This window comes from Vidua chalybeata, chromosome 1 (assembly GCF_026979565.1).
Source record: "Vidua chalybeata isolate OUT-0048 chromosome 1, bVidCha1 merged haplotype, whole genome shotgun sequence".
NCBI lineage: Eukaryota > Metazoa > Chordata > Aves > Passeriformes > Viduidae > Vidua > Vidua chalybeata.
In genome coordinates, this window is record NC_071530.1 from 25,884,707 (window position 1) to 25,900,949 (window position 16,243).

At 36.9% G+C, this 16,243-nt stretch overlaps 1 protein-coding gene across 8 annotated transcripts in view; it reads right to left on the reverse strand.

Moving 5' to 3' along the window:
- ICA1 (islet cell autoantigen 1) overlaps positions 1 to 16,243 on the reverse strand; it is a 76,298-nt gene that overhangs the window by 24,243 nt on the left and 35,812 nt on the right. For all 8 annotated transcript variants that reach the window (XM_053955119.1, XM_053955109.1, XM_053955136.1 and 5 more), the window contains 4 exons: positions 9,326 to 9,451; positions 9,045 to 9,143; positions 2,955 to 3,049; positions 902 to 951 (listed from right to left, as the gene is read on the reverse strand). In XM_053955119.1, coding sequence (XP_053811094.1) covers positions 902 to 951; positions 2,955 to 3,049; positions 9,045 to 9,143; positions 9,326 to 9,451 — 370 coding nt within the window. The remainder of the gene's footprint in view (positions 1 to 901; positions 952 to 2,954; positions 3,050 to 9,044; positions 9,144 to 9,325; positions 9,452 to 16,243) is intronic.

Sequence of the window (16,243 nt, forward strand, 5' to 3'; positions counted from 1 at the left end):
TCTTCTTGGATACAGAAACAATAATGTGATTTTACCTTCTAGAAACATGACAGGTGAGAACAACATCAGAAATCTCTTGTCCAGCTATGTATTTCATATTTGAAAAGGGATGTTGTAAAGTGGAGTGGAAACAAAAACTTCAAAAATAAAGATGAGATGATGAGTTCAAGAAATCAATACGATCAACCCACTGAAATAAAGATTTGGGAGTAGTCTTGACTTTCATGTAATACCTTACGAGTATCTTAACGAAGGATAAAATATAACATTTAAAGTTATTCATTAATTTAGTAGAAAAAGTTAGATCATCTTGAAGAGTTCCACAGATGAAGATTCCACTTTTTACATTACTTCACCACCCTCACTGCAAGCACTTGCTTCTTAGTATGTACTCAGAATTTCCCTTTCTATTACTCGTATCTATTCCCTCCTTTCTTTCTCAGCGTACTTCCAACTGGAGCCTGGCTGTGTTACTGGGTAATAACAACACATAAGGTCACTGGCAGCAGCTGAGTATGATCTTGCCTGGCTTTTGAGCAGAAGTTCCACTGAATTCATCAAGTTTTTCACAGACTACAGTTTAATGACTGGAACAAACTAGTAAGCGAAGTAGTACACTTTCCTTGTCTCACCTGCTAACCTGCAGATCCCTTTCTTGAAGGGCACGTGCCCCGTGTAAGAATTAGGCTTTGGAACACAAGCTATTTGACTTGTCTGAGATTGACTGAATGAAATGTGGTGGGATGTAATAAGTAAGAGATTAACAGATTCTCCTGGCCTTTGTTTTTATGCATTTGTAGGGATTTGCTGGGTGAAGCTGATACAGGAAATAAACCAAACCAAACAAAAAAGCCCAAGTATTACAGCACTTATGGAGTTACGGTAACATGAAATATAATACCTGAATAGTTCGATTCCTTGGTATGGCTCTCGTCATCTAATGAAATCAACCTTAATTTGAAGGAATAAGAAAAAAATTGGGAAAATAATTCTAAGGCTCTAAAATAACAATACATTTTCCTCTTTTTGGTCAAATCATTACAGATTCATATCATTAACAAATAAACTGCAATAACAGATGGACTCCTGCATTTGCTGGTTTGTTGTTACCTTTTATTTGTTTCATTGGCAGGTCTGTTGAAAATGAAAATTAGATTGAACTAGAAAATCCTATCAGCTTCCATTTTTAGTCTGACTCAACCTGTACTGAAAAATATTGTGTAAACTGCATTTGCACATTTGGTATTTCATAGCTATCACAAAGGAGCTACAACTGTTCCCCAGCCCCCTCCCCCTCCTCCCCAAAAATGGCAACCAACCACTTTGTGCTTCTCCTTTTAACAGCAACTAATTAAAAATCAACACTCAGGACAGTTTTACCCCATGTCAACAGATTTCTACAATAACAGATCAGCAGTGTTGATGAAAAAAGCTCTCAACAGGGACAAAATAAAAGATGCATTTTATATGCAATTCTAATACAAAAGTGATCTCTTCAATGAAGAATACACACTTTCCAACTGCTATTACTTTATGTAAAGCCATTCAAGGAGTAGGGACTGAAGCAGCCACAAGGCTGAGGTGGTGGTGAAAAGGACTGTGTGGGCACATTCCTCCTACCCTCTAGTGACAGGACAGAAAAAGACACCTCCCTTGCTCTTGGGGGTAGGACTGTGGTAGAGGAAAATTAGATTCAGGCTGAATTCTAGTATAATGAATGTTTACTGTGAATGGAAAATTCATGAGGATTTAAAAAGCTTTGTCTTGTGTAATTCTTCTCGAATCTTAGATGTTTGTTTATGGTTTTAGACAGCAAAAGGGTGACATATTTTGTCCCTCACTTTTATGCCAGACAAGGACAAAGATAATCCATAAATAAACACAAGTACAACCATGACATGGCATCTGATGCATTTCCTGGTAGGTGCCAATGCACACATCTTGCATAAATCACACATTCATTCTAGAACTTTATATTCAACACTGAGGAAAGAGCTATTTATTAAACTCTATTACTGTCATGTGAGATGATACAGATGGAAGTAAGTGCTGTGGAGGCAACCACCTACCAAATGGTACTTGGTCAAGTCCTTTCTAATATCAACAGCACCAAATCTGACCAATTTATAAAGTGGTATTGGTCAGCGGTTCTGAATCTGAACCAGAAAAGTGACTGAAAACCTGAACGCCTTAAAAATCCATTATTATAAATAGCCAAGCAAAATCCACTAATCAGTCAAGCTGTTCTCTGCTTTTTGACAACTGATCCTTTGCTGGGTGCTTCATTTAAGCAGGGACAGTCAAAACAACAGGTGGCAGCAGAATTGTATCAACATTGTATCTCCTGGCAACCAAATCCTGACGGTCAGGTAGGGGAGGAATCACATCTCTCTCCTGTTCTCCCCTCCCCACAGCAGCCCATTCATAAGTCTCTCTCAGCTCAGAGCTACAGGTAACTCAAAACTTGACAGCATCAGCTCACTTAGATGTACTTTATACTAAGTACCTACTGCTTCATTGGATTACTAACTGATGCTGTATACATTACAAAAACTAATTGCTACTCGGAGCAATCAGTAATCTATATCCTGTTTCCAGGTGAAAGGAGATGCTGCTGAAAGGAGACATACAATGCTCATATATCTTCTCCCATGTATAGTTGTTTACCATTTCTTTTAATAAAAAAAAAAAAGAAGCAAAAGCTGAAAAATATAAAAAGACTAGGAAAGATGAAAAACACATAAGGGTTATATGGGCCTTTTTAAAGCTCTTAATTTCACTATAAAGTTTATTAGTACACATTACAACATTTCAGGAATTTTAGTATTGAGGTTACCAGTAGAATTAGACTAGTTGTGTCTGCATCTCTACTTAAGTTTGGTGACTTTAGCAACCAGGAAGCAGATAATAGACAAAAATACTTATTATTTTGATATACAGGACATGTGACTTACTGACTCTGCTGATCTTCCACTGAATTGGTGCTCTCAGTCTCCTGGTTCTCCTTTTCTGCTTTTTCTGTTAGTTTATTCACAGGATCTTGCAAGCTCTAGATCATAACCATAATATAAATATAAAGAAGAAAACCAATTAGAATCAGGGAAGCTAAAAGTGTGTCATTTGAGACCAAACCTGATTCTAGAACCAAGAGAAATCAAGCAAGAATGGTTTTATATCAAAACAGTATCTGACTCAAGCAGAATTAAAAGTGTTAGAAGATACTAATTCAAATTGAGTCTGTGAACACACTTTATATAAAAAGATGACATGTGGCAACCTCTAAAGTCATGTTCTGTTTCTAATATTTCTACATGATTACTTCTAGGTAAATATTTCCAATATTTCTAAGTAAATATATCTATACCATGTGCAAAGCAGGCTAGATGGTACATTTCTTTGCTATTTTGGGGATTTGTTTATTTTTTCCTTTTTTTTCCTTTTTTTATGATGCAAAAAATAAATTCTTTACATCTGTTTGTTCCTCATATACTGCTTCTTTTCTTATTTATTATCTTTTTCCCCCTCCACAATTGTTTACACAAACTTGGCAACTCCAGTGCTAGTGGGAAGATACTGCTTGTATCCTGAATCTGAAAACAAGGGTTAAGATCTTGGATGATAGTTGATGAAGGCCAGGTGTGGTATTATGAAACCCTACTGTTCCTTTGCAGTCTGAAAGGCTATGCTACAAGATAAGGATGTGCAGTTTCACAATCAGCATTTTTATTACCAAAATTTGGAGATGAGAACAAGCTAACATAAGCATTACAGACTGACTATGAAATGATAAATATACTACTAGTTGTCACTCTTATGTATTAGTTAGAAATTCTGTCTAAAAAATTAAATAAAGGAACACAGTAATTAGGTAAAGCAGATGTTAGCAATGGAAATACTTCCATCTCTATCAAACAGTTTTGCTGTGAAGGTGAAAAAAAATTCCTCTTTCTAAAGTCCAACTCAGTTTCTGAAAAATGAAACCATGTTACATGTGAATAGTCTTGACCGTTTGTAATTAAATTTATTAACGTTGTCCTGATAGTAACAGTAGTGCATCTCACCCGAATTTATCCGTGTGCCCCCCCTCCACCTCCCCCGCCCAAGGGTAAAACAGAGAAGTCACCTTCTATACATACTTAAAACCAACAAAAATATAGTGGTTTTGCATCTGGAATTTGAACAAAACATGAATGTGTTTCATGAGAAAAGTAAAACAAAAAACCACAGCCTAATTGACTGAATAAAAGTTAGGGTGCCCAGCCCATCTGTCACAACAAAAGCATTCCCAGACATGCTGCAGGTCTTGTTTCCACTGCCCTGTTAACCAGAACAGAAGAGTTCCCAGAAGGAGCATTCCAGTTTCTGTTTGGTTCAGTATTTGTCTGTGTAAGGAATCTACACTTCAGTATTTTAGAAATTAAGTTTCTAGATTTGTAATGTGCTGCAGTTGCTTTTTTCCCTCTCAATAAATTAATTCTACATAGAACTGCTGATTAATTAATTTGTCATGAGCAGCCTCAGCACTGCAGACATGGTCAAAAGATGAAGGTCAAAAAAACAGTAAAAATTAAAAAAAAGCCTTAAAGAAATTAACCTTATTCTGTGGTTGCCACTTTTTTATTTGACACTGTTGCTACCTAGAATCACATCTAAGTGTACTTCTCGGATGCTGAATAAAGACAGCCAGTTCAGCTTGATAACCTATGTATGAATGTCACCCTTTACCTGCATATGTACTGGGTATTGATTAGACTGCACTTCTTGTGCTATTAAAATAGATGGGAATTACTCCATTGACTCCAAGAAGTCCTGGACTAGAGTTCAAGAACAAATATCAACTATACTTGCACAAAAGTGCAGTGTAGAGAAAGAAAGCAGCTCTGCATTATGGGGACTTTGCTGTTCTGGGCACTTGAACCACCTGGACATTTTCACAACAGGACACACAGCCCAATGAATCAGGAGATGATGGTCAAACAGTTGTGGTGCCCTGCCTGCCACCAAGTATAGCACCTCAGAGCTTGCTCCAAAAGGGTTGTAAAGGTTTTGGACAAAAAACAGAATTACTTTAACCACTGCCTAGCTATACAAGTTAAAGAAAATTATTAGAAATAAAGTCTGCATATTCACAAAAAAAAAACCCCAAGGAAATAAGCATCCTTCTTTAAGGACCTGTATTTTAAGAAGCTTCCTTTGTCAGTGTTTCAGGAAATCCGTAATTAAAGGACTGTGATCAAACCACGGAAACAGCATATAGAAATGGAGTTCATAAGTACCTTGGGAAGGAAACAGTATGATAATAATGGCAGTTACTATTTCCTGTATCAGAAAAATAAACACAGCTCTGAAATACAGCTTTGGTTTCAATGGCGATTATGACAAAAATTGTCAAAAATCAGAAGCTGTATCTTGATGCAATAATTCCACATAACTTATTTGGACTCAAATTGGATACCAAATAATGAAATTATTTTCCTCACCACTGCCTCCCTCTACTCTGCATTCTGAGGTTCACTACAAACTGAGATATCTTTTCAAAAAGATTTTTAAAAGCTAGAGAATGTGTATGAAATGAAACTGAATGTTAAAAAAGCCACAGTCAACCATTTTGCAAACATGAATGCACAGTACTGTGATCACTACTGCCAGCAGGCATAGAAATAAAACCATGATATTCTCTTAATTGTTTTAGGTTACATTAGAAGAAAGGGAAGAAGCCTCACAATCTAGAAAGTGCAGTGATTAAACAGAGTTATGATAACAAACTGAGTTCAGACCAAAGTGAGAGCAATTCATCTGGACGTAGCCCTGACTCGCTTGCTCAGAGCACACAGATGTGTAACTTCACAGCACTCTTCTGGCTGCTTATGCGGGCTAGAATGGATTTTGTTGTGAGCTATACCACATTGTGGCTTGACGTAGGATCCTTGCATATTTAGAAACCTGTCTTCCTAGCTTCTTAGATCTCTCTTTTACTACAAAAATCAGAGTAACACCTTACACACTAGCAGAGCATGTTCACAATCATTCCAGCTGCCTGATCTGTCCTTCCCTAACTCCAGAAGTCACCCAGTGATATTTCACCTGCTTCCAGGACTCAGACTAAGTATCCAAGCCAACAAGGGACTCCTTCACTGTAGAGTTAACTCTAGTTCCAGCTCAGGCTCAATTTCTGACTGCTACTCACTCACTGAATTCCTTCACCTGCATCTGGGCTGCTTTCAAGTCAAGCCAAGATCATCTGGATTGCACATAAAATCTGCCCTCCGCAGTTAACTCAGCAGTGTTGACATTGCACTCAGCTCACCCACAGCTCCTTCCAAGTGCCTTGGACAACTAATGCACTTCTTGACAGAGAAAAAAATCGAAGCAACACAGCTAAGGGCAGTTTCAGGAGCCAGGCATACATTCCAAGATATCACAACATTTATGAAAAAGTGCAACAGCATTGAGGAGACAAAAACTTGAACATATTTCATTTGGGGGGAGGAGGAAGAGGGAAGAGGAAGAGGAAAAGTAGGTTGTCTCAGAATTTCCTCCCATCAAGAAAATACCACACTTTCCCAAAACCCTTAGAGATGCAAAATCACAGGCAAATCTTGTCTATGAGTAAAGAAACAAGAGAGGACACTGGACTACAGCAGAGGTCAGCAGAAGGCAACAGTGTTGTAGTACCTGTTTGGACAGAGTACTCCAAGGGAGTTACTCCATGTAAGGAGCTCAGGCAGCAGTATCCCACTTCACACAGAAACAAATAGATGCACTGAGATTTCTGCCTTTTGACTCCCTTACCAGGGCAACTATTATTTCTAAGTTAATACAAACTCTTCAGAAAGTTTGGTATTCTAGCATTTAAATTTTAAAAATGCAACTAAATATTATTTAAGTAACTAAGGCAAATAAACGGTCACAGAAATTAGAAAAAGGTATTATTCATGAAAAGTAGCCCCTGAAATAAACTTGAATTCATTTGATATTTGTTAATTTCAAGACAATGAAACCTTAATGGCTTTACCAAAGCAGCAGCCCATCATCTGTAATAGTAAAGCGATGGATACAGTAACAGATACTTTTACATCACTATACATGGAGCTATTAGCACATTAATAATCATCTTTCATCAAGCACAAAACTCAAGAGTTACAAAATACAGCTGCAATAGCACAATTATACTGCTCTCTGCATATACCCTGAAGCAAAGAAAACAAATGGGCTGCTTTTCATTAAGGAAGTTAGGCAAACATCTCTAAAGACAATGTTTTCTTTCCAGAAACAATCCTGAGAGGCGTTTCAGAGTCTCTTTCCTGAGGTAAACCTGGTACACAAATGTATATTTATACTACAAAATACAAATAGCAGTTTTCTAGTACATAGCACCTCTTAATTTTTCAATAAAGTAATCTATGTCTAAGTCAAATATTAACTTGAATTAGTTTCTTGTTTTAAAGTAGAACACTAATCCTACATTCACATATGCTTAGTTTAATTCAGTTTAATTTGTATGAGTAAGATTTTGTCTTTTATGGGATCATAAAAGACAAAAATTATTTGCAAGCATCAAATTCAAAATTTCCATTTAAGAAAGACACCTTTTGTGGCATCAAGCAGGGAAAAATAGTCTAAAAGAAGTAACTTCAAATTAAATGTAGAGATGGGCATATTGAAATATTTTATATATTTATATAGTTTAATCCAGTATATATTCTGATTTTATATTTTAATGTATAAAGTCAACAACAGACATGGCATCTCCATGGGGTACATTTTTAGACTAAAAGAAACTACACCACCTTAGATCAGCTATAGCTGTCTACCATACTTCATTAAAAAATAATACCTCATAATCTCAATGTAAAATTAGTTTGCAGCTCCTTTTTAATATATAGTTACTCTGGCATGAACATATGATATGACTGGTAGGGATCAGTTCCCTAACCATAATCACCTATTGTTATTCCACACCCAGGTGTATCAGAGGTGAGATGGGACTCACCACACCCTTCAGAAGTGACAAGCAGAGCTCACTTACCCTAATAATACAACTGAAGTAGCAGCAGATATCTATTCTCATAGGCAACACAATCTCACCTGATGCAATCACCAGATTTTGATTTAATCATCTTAGCAATCATTTAATGTAAACAATCAGAAACTAATCGCTGGGGACAAGAGTTCGTGGAGAACACTTGGGTACAGAAAATAACCCCACACACCAGAGACCAAAAGAAAAAAAACCTGATACTAAAAGCCAGTCTTACTCCAAGCAGCTGTTTTCCAAAAGCACAGAATTACATACAATCCTATAGTTTTAAACCATCTCCTGATTAGCATCATTTATCAGTATACATATCAGTGCAAAACCGGGAAATCACATCTTTTCAGTGCAGGAGGTGAGCAATATAATTGGTTAAGATTTTCATAACAGAGACTAAACACACGACAATACTCCCAACCATCTTACAGTTACTTTTTGCTTCAAGGGGTTGCTTGCTACATGTGTGGATTCAATATAGATGGTATTTCTTTATATCACAGATTCCAATTTAACTTCAAATTTAAATCATGAATGTTTCACAGGAGGAAGTTCAGAAGGTACAAAGTATCCCCAAATGTCCCTCCTCCTCCATCACAAAGGTACACCAAAGCAGGTGCATTTTCTTTCCAAGTTCCTCTCCAAGGTGTCCAAATATTATTATACATCTTGAAGCATCCTAGTTCAAATAATCAAACTTTTAGATACAAAAGAACATGAAAAATAAATACCCAGTAACAATACAGGCTATCTACACAAATTATTTTGGATCAAAGCAAAGATAAAAACATCCTCAGAAACCTTTTAACATCACGAAGGTAAGAGAAGAGCCCACCAGCACAGCTGATCAGAAGGACATTAAACAGAAAACCTGTATTTAAATGAAAAGACAGAACAGGGACAAAAGTGTCAGAAAATACATGGAAAAAATATCAACATATGCTTTCTACACCCTTATATGATCTCTTACTGGTTATCACTGGGCAAACATATATATCTATATATTCCTTACCTTTAACATAGTGAATTCATATGGCTGATAACCTTTGAAACTTTCATGGATGGCTGCCATTGTGTGTGAAGTTTTTTCCCAGAAATGAAGCAGTGTTGTCTGTAAGAAAGGGTAAAATTTCAGTGCCAATGTTAACACAAATCTGTTTTCAGTGCAAATTTCACATCTTCACTCCAACACTAGCTACAAATTCTTACAGTTGAATATTGCCATGGTAACCTCTTAAAAAGCCACATTAACAAAAAAACATTCTTTCAGAGGTCAACATTTTCCTTGGATACCTGATATGTTGTTAACACATGAGAAAGGAGGTTGCATCTGCTGGCTCCCAGAAGATCCACTTTTTGACAGACATCAGTCTTCAGTTTGTCAAAGTTGAGTTTTGCATGTCGCACTTGTGCTTGAACCTTCACACAAAGGGACAATTGTTTATGTAGTGATTTTTTTCTCTTTTTTGAAGGAAACGAATACAACCTCTAGGGAAATCAGACAACTGAACAGACCCAATTACAGTTGTATTTTCATCAATCCCACTGAAATTAAGATAAACTGGCTGATAAATGGTGCTCTTACTATCTTCTCTGTTATTGCTTTTTGCAATATATCCAGTGAAGAATTTTTGTTTTCTAACCCTTGTTTTGTATGATGGATATTAGTATAAAACATACACTGAGAACAACTGGAAAAGATACTCACATTGGCATCTCTTTCAAGAAGACAAGTTCAAAGCCCAACCAACAAATTTTGAGCTAAAAATTTATGACATAATATACACGTGCACAGTCAGAGACGTTTCCATGTACCTATAGCAAGAGACAAATTACTCTGACAAAGTTTAAAGTCTGTCTGCAATGACACAGCACTTCAATATCTTTGGATCACTAGAAAAATTTCACTCATTAAAATTCTCCTTGTAAAATGAGAGTGCCTTTTCTGTTTACTGCTATCAGAAAAATATCAAGTCCCCATCTCCTAGGACCTAACAATTTCAGTTTCAAGGGGTTCTAGTTTTTCCAATTATTTTTCTATCACCTATTAAGTACATATACATGTACATTAAGTACATATACAACACCCTGTTCCACAAACTGCACATGCTTGACAGCAACACTGACATGATTTGGTATCAAGGTAGAAGGTTGATGTACGCATTTAGTATCCAGGATTTTCCATTTTTTGTGACAGCTTTGCAAACTACCAAAGTATTATATTAATGAAAGGTATTTGTTTAAATTCTGTAAAAAAGTTTTGTTATAATTTTCTTCCAATGGAGTGGGAAACAATCAAACCACAAAATATAATGAATCGCCTATAACTCTTTCATAGTTAAAATAAAATATTTACCCAAAAAATGAAATGTTTCACAATGGAAACAAACTACTGAAGTAAATCATACATTTCTTTCCTTTTCTGGCCTAACTTGGAGAGCAAACCCATTTTGTCCAGAATACCCAAACTCAGTCAAAGATTTGTCAAACTTGTATGCTCCTGATCATCAGAAGTGAATCTAGAACTTTGCAGCAAGAACAAATACAGACATTTCATAATGCAATCTGAAATGTTATGGTTACTGTACTTCTGCTCTTATTTTCCCAAACTCAGAGTATACGAGACCTCCAACTAGGCAGACAACCAGCCAAAGATCTGTATCACAAATTCATCAGATGACCTACTCATACAAATTGTAGGACCCCTGGATTGCTGGACATGCGGCAACTTTGTTTCACTGATCAGATCCGTTCTGCCTAAGCAATACTGCACATCAGCCTAATCTGTTCATAAGGAAGAAACTACCACAATTCAAAATCTGTCATAAATTCAGAATCTTACAGGTGAGATTTAGAAAAAGATGATGCCAAATGAAAAAAAAAAAAAACAAAGACTTTTTCTTTTTTTAGTAAAGAGCAGTGCTAGTCTACCTTTACAAAATAGCTCTGTGGTTAGTGCATTCATCCAGGAGAGGAAGCCTTCCAGAATAATTCCACCAAACCATCAGTGAACAAATCTTGAGTTCTAATACTAGCAAAGACAACTGAAACATTTGACTGGATCCAGTGCTCTAACCAAAAGTAAAACATCATACTGATGACTTACTTGTCTTCAGATTTTGAAGAGTTCAAAAAAACAGAGGCATCTCCAGAAGATGGAAGACTTCTTTGGTAGTTAGGAGTTGTTTTAGTGAGGTAGAGACAGATTTGAATTTCCTCAGGAAGGAGGAAATGGCTCCAATAGCTTCTACTTCTCAGTCAAGCATGACAAATTCTAAGCTATGATATAAAAAGCAAGGAGCAGCTACTGCCAAGATATCTACTATACGATATGGAATTTCATTAAAAGCTCTATCCAGTCAGAGTTACACTGCCATGAGCTGAGGTTGCTCCTAAGTTTGGGATTCCCAAGGACTGCTAAACTTCTAGCTTGCACCTCATGGAAGCCCAAGCAAGGCACCATGCTATGCATGCCAGGAGTTCCATCCCAGGCACATCTGTCTAGTCCAAACAACATGTGGGTAAAGAGCTTATGGGCCTCCAAAACTGAGCAGCAGTGGAGGAAGATAGGCACAGTGGCAGAAGTGTAAAAGCTTTATGCAGTGCTGGATAAAGACATTTGTCCTGTGTAAGGTCCTCAAATCCTTTATTTGCTTTAGCTGCAAGTGCCCGAGAGCACAGTTACAACTTCAGTGTGAAAAGGAGAGTTGTGAAGAAAATCGCGCACCTGTGCAAAAAGGAACTTCCAACTGAAATCCAGATATGGGCTTATGCGTATCTTTTGCCACAAAGAATTGCTGCAATGGGTAGGGATTTAAGTAAGAGATGTTGTAGGGCTTTGAAAAAACTAATCTCAGTTACAGCCATGAAAATCCAGAGAAATTCAACTGATACAAATGGAAATGTGTCACATATATAACTATATTTTACAATGGTGCAGCTGAGAACAGAATCCCTTTCTTACTTGGTATATCACAGCACTGGTGAAAGCACAGTAAGAACAGCTGTGGCTTTGTAGACTGAAAGTCCCAAGTAAGCAAAGAATGTGAATTCTGGGGACTATAAATATTCTGCCAGTGATGGTGAGCCACAATTTTTAAAAAAAGAAGTACTACTAAATGGAATTATGAATTCCTACTCCAACTCCTTAAGAAAGGAAAAAAAAATCCATAAAACAAAAGCACCTGGATAGTTTGAGTTTCAGTCTTCCTGCATACATTTTTCAGGGACATTTAGCAAAGAACAAGGTCGGCAGCTATCTTAACTGAACACATACTTAGTGTCTCTTTTAAAAACTAAAGCATTCATAAAGAGAAAGAGGTGATCCACAACACAATGTGGAATACAAACCCTTATATTTATCACGCTCACACAGACGATTCAACATACTTAATGCTGCATTACCAAACGCTACACATTTCTCTTGCCAACCAGGAAAGATGTGATACTATGAAAACTATTAAATTAAGCATGCTTTTAGTTTTTTTGATATATTGAAAGTTCATTGAGCAGAAGTATTCTCCTTTTTTTCAGCAGCAGTGCAGGACAACTAAAGAAGAACACCACATACTACATCAGCATGACCTTTTGCTTTTTATGTGTGCCAATAAATGCATTTTCAATTGAAATTATTATTATTAGACATCTTTTAAGATTACTTGTAGGCTTCAGGAATTAGGTATTAAACCTTAGTGCTTACAAAGCATAATCTACTTAATACCACACAAGTTATCAGAAGGAACCTTTGGTTCTCTACTCAGGGAAAGCTGATATAATACATACTAATCTTCTCCTCCTTTCTCTGCAATTACTCTCTAAGACATGAGAAACAGAACCTCATTGTGGTCTCAGTACTGCAAATTTTTATTCATAAATTTAAATTTATTAATGCTGAACATACAAAATTTCTTGAAAATCCTGATCTGTCAGGATTTTACTGACCCTAGGAGAACTGCCTTGATCCAAACACAACCTGAACATTTTATGATAAACAAGCTTCTAAGCGTCTGAAACTATAGGTGCTAGAGGTGAGATTTATATCATACAAGAAAATCTTACAGTACTCTTGGCATAAAAAGATTATTACTCTTTTTCTAAGCAGCAACCTAGCGCAACCTGCCTTTTAATTTCCCAATGCAAACAACTAAGTACAATATTCATAAAGAGCACACAAGAAAACATAAATTTGGAAAGCAGTATCATATTCATTAACCGCTTGATAAAGTATAAGATGCCAGACAAACCTGAAATAATTTCAAAGGACTGAAATGCTACAGTCCTAAATCCTGGGGGCTCAAAAGTCAGATTTTAGAATGCTTGATTGTAAGGGCAAAACAAAAAGCAAAACAGTTTCCTAAACACTATCCCAAAATGGATCAGGTTGGAAGGGACCACAGTAGATCCTCTGGTTCAACCTCCCTGCTCAAACAGGGCCATCCCAGAGCACACAGCACAGGATTGTGTCCAGACAGTTCTTGAATATCCCCAGTGACAGAGATTTCACTGCCTCTCTGGGCAACCTGTTCCAGTGCATGGCCACCTGCACAGTGAAGTTGTTCTTCCTCATGTTCAGGTGGAATTTCCTACGCATCAGTTTCTGCCCAGTCCCTTTTGTCCTGTTGCTTGGCATCACTGAGAAGAACCTGGTCCATCCTTCTAGCACCCTCCCTTCAGCTACCTAGAGACACTGACTAGGTCCTTTCTCAGTCCCTCTTCCAGAGTCTGAACAGACCCAGCTCCCTCAGCCTTTCCTCATAAGAGAGATGCTCCAGTCCCCTAAATCATCTTTGTCACCCTCCACTGGACCCAGTTCAGGAGCTTCATGTCTCTCTTATTCACTGAGGAGCCTGGAACTGGACACAGCACTCCAGGTGTGGCCTCACTAGTTCAGAGTAGAGTGGCAGGATCATCTCTCTCGACCCGTTGTCAATGATTTTCCTAGTCAACACCAGCATACCATTGGCCTTCTTGGTCACAAGAGCATTGCTGGCTCATGGACAGCTTGTTATCCACCAGTACCCCCAGGTCCTTCTCCACAGAGCTGCTCTCCAGCAAGTATGGTGAAAATCTTTATTCAAACAGAAAAATTCTAATCTTCAAGCATGCTAACATAAAAAAAAAAAAATCCTCAGACCCAGTTAAAAAATTCTATTCAATATGTTAAGTTACTAAAATACAGACAGGCCATGTACTTCAAGGAGTCTTTATGTTGCCTACAGTACATCTGTGTTACTACTTTCTTTCAGTCTCCTATAAAATGCAAAATATATTTTCAGTAGTAGCCTAATTTCAGGGACAATTCAGCTAGTGAAGCATCATCTCCAAAATTATGTTAGATAATTTACTAACTCACTTTACATAAAGTATATTTTTGTCTCAGCATTTCCAGCATAGAAGGAGAAACAGATGCTTTTAGTCTAACTTGTCACCCAACCTCTCACTTACTCAATCTGAAAAGCATACACAGTGTGTGTATAGGCTGGAAGGAGGGGATAAGTAAATTAAGGGAGAAAAAACGCCTGGCATATAGCAAAATTTCCTGTTCAGGGCTCTCAGTAAACTCTACCAACAGATGGAATCAGTGCAAATCTTTGCATTAAGTAAGTATAGCACCTTCTGGCATACCTGATTGTTGTAAAGACTACATAAAAATGAAATCAAACTGTAGTTCGAGGACCAAGTATTTACCATAGAGCACAACTTACAGCATTTCTGCATATGGCACAGAAAACATAAGGAACTAGATTCTCAGTTCCCACAAACTCTAGTAATTTCATAGTTTGAGTGGCGTTTTGATAAGGAGCACCCATTACAATTTCACATGAGTGTAACTTACTACTTCCTGGTTTATTTTTCCCTTTCTTTTTAATTCAAGATTGATGATGCACAGTCAGAGAGCAGAAAAGGTAATGTTTTATACAAAATAATGCCTGTAACTAAACTTTTCCATAGGCAAGGTAAGAACTTCCAATGCCTTGCACAGTATGAAACCTGATTTCCATGTGCTTTGGTATATTATGCAGACTATACTTTGATTCAACTGTTCCTTTGGGAAGGAATAGTATTTATTGCATTCATTAATCTCTGCTCCATCATTTTTTAAGATTAACACATAAAAACACTGGTTAAAGAAGAGTGGGCATACTTCTGTTCATCTGCTTCAACCCTGGTTATTAAAATCTTTATTTATGGTCTGATGAGAAACACTGGTAGAAATTAATTTAGGAGACAAAATTTTTTAAGTGAGCCACATCTAGCTAAAAGGGGAAACTACTTGGACAGTATAAACAGATCTAAATGATATCTTTAAGTCTAAAGCTGAGCAGATACACATCACATTTGTTCAAGAAACAAAACTATTCTTGCCATTTGAATTAAGATAATTTTAGAGCAGACCAAGTTCCAATAATACATTTCTTAAATTTGCCATTTTGGACTTAACAATGATTGTCTATGCTTGTGCAAAAGCCCTATGGAACTTAATCAAGCTTGATTAAGCGAATTTGCAGTCATGTTGCAACTCATAAAGGACGTAATTACCATTGCATGTCTACCTGTCTCACGCTGGAAACCAACCAAACATCTTCTATGGAAGGGGTCCCTGCACATGACAAAGGAGTTGGAACTAGATGGTTTTTAAGGTCCCTCCCAACCAAACCACTCTATGGTTCTATGAAAAGTCTGCCTTTCTGCCACAAAAGAACAAATGGCATGTCAGCTTTGAAAAAGCACTTATGTTTGTGTTTTGAGGAGCCTTAAATATAGTGGCAAATTCATGTGGAAAGACAGCAAGTAAGTGAAAGCTGAATTAAAGATGTATTAGGTCAGGTGCACTACAAGTGAAAGATTCTGGAAAGGAAGACCATACAACTTTCTGATGTCCTGAAGGAGTAGAAGTCTCACATTATATACAGACTTGAACAAGGCAAGTCTATTCCAAGATAAAAGACAACACAAAATCTTTTAAGCCACCAAAGACCATTTTTCTAATGGCTGAAACATTCATGGTGAGAAACAATTAAAATATTGCACTAAAACATTGTGATATCCAACATAATACAATGAAATCAATGCCAACTGAAATAACTGTAAATACCTACTAGAATATTACCTGCCATAATTACTCAGAGATTTTAGGTTTACTTGTTCACAACAGTCCTGGAACTCAGTGTAAGCAACAGAAAAAGAGTGTTAAAAGTACACAAAGGAAAA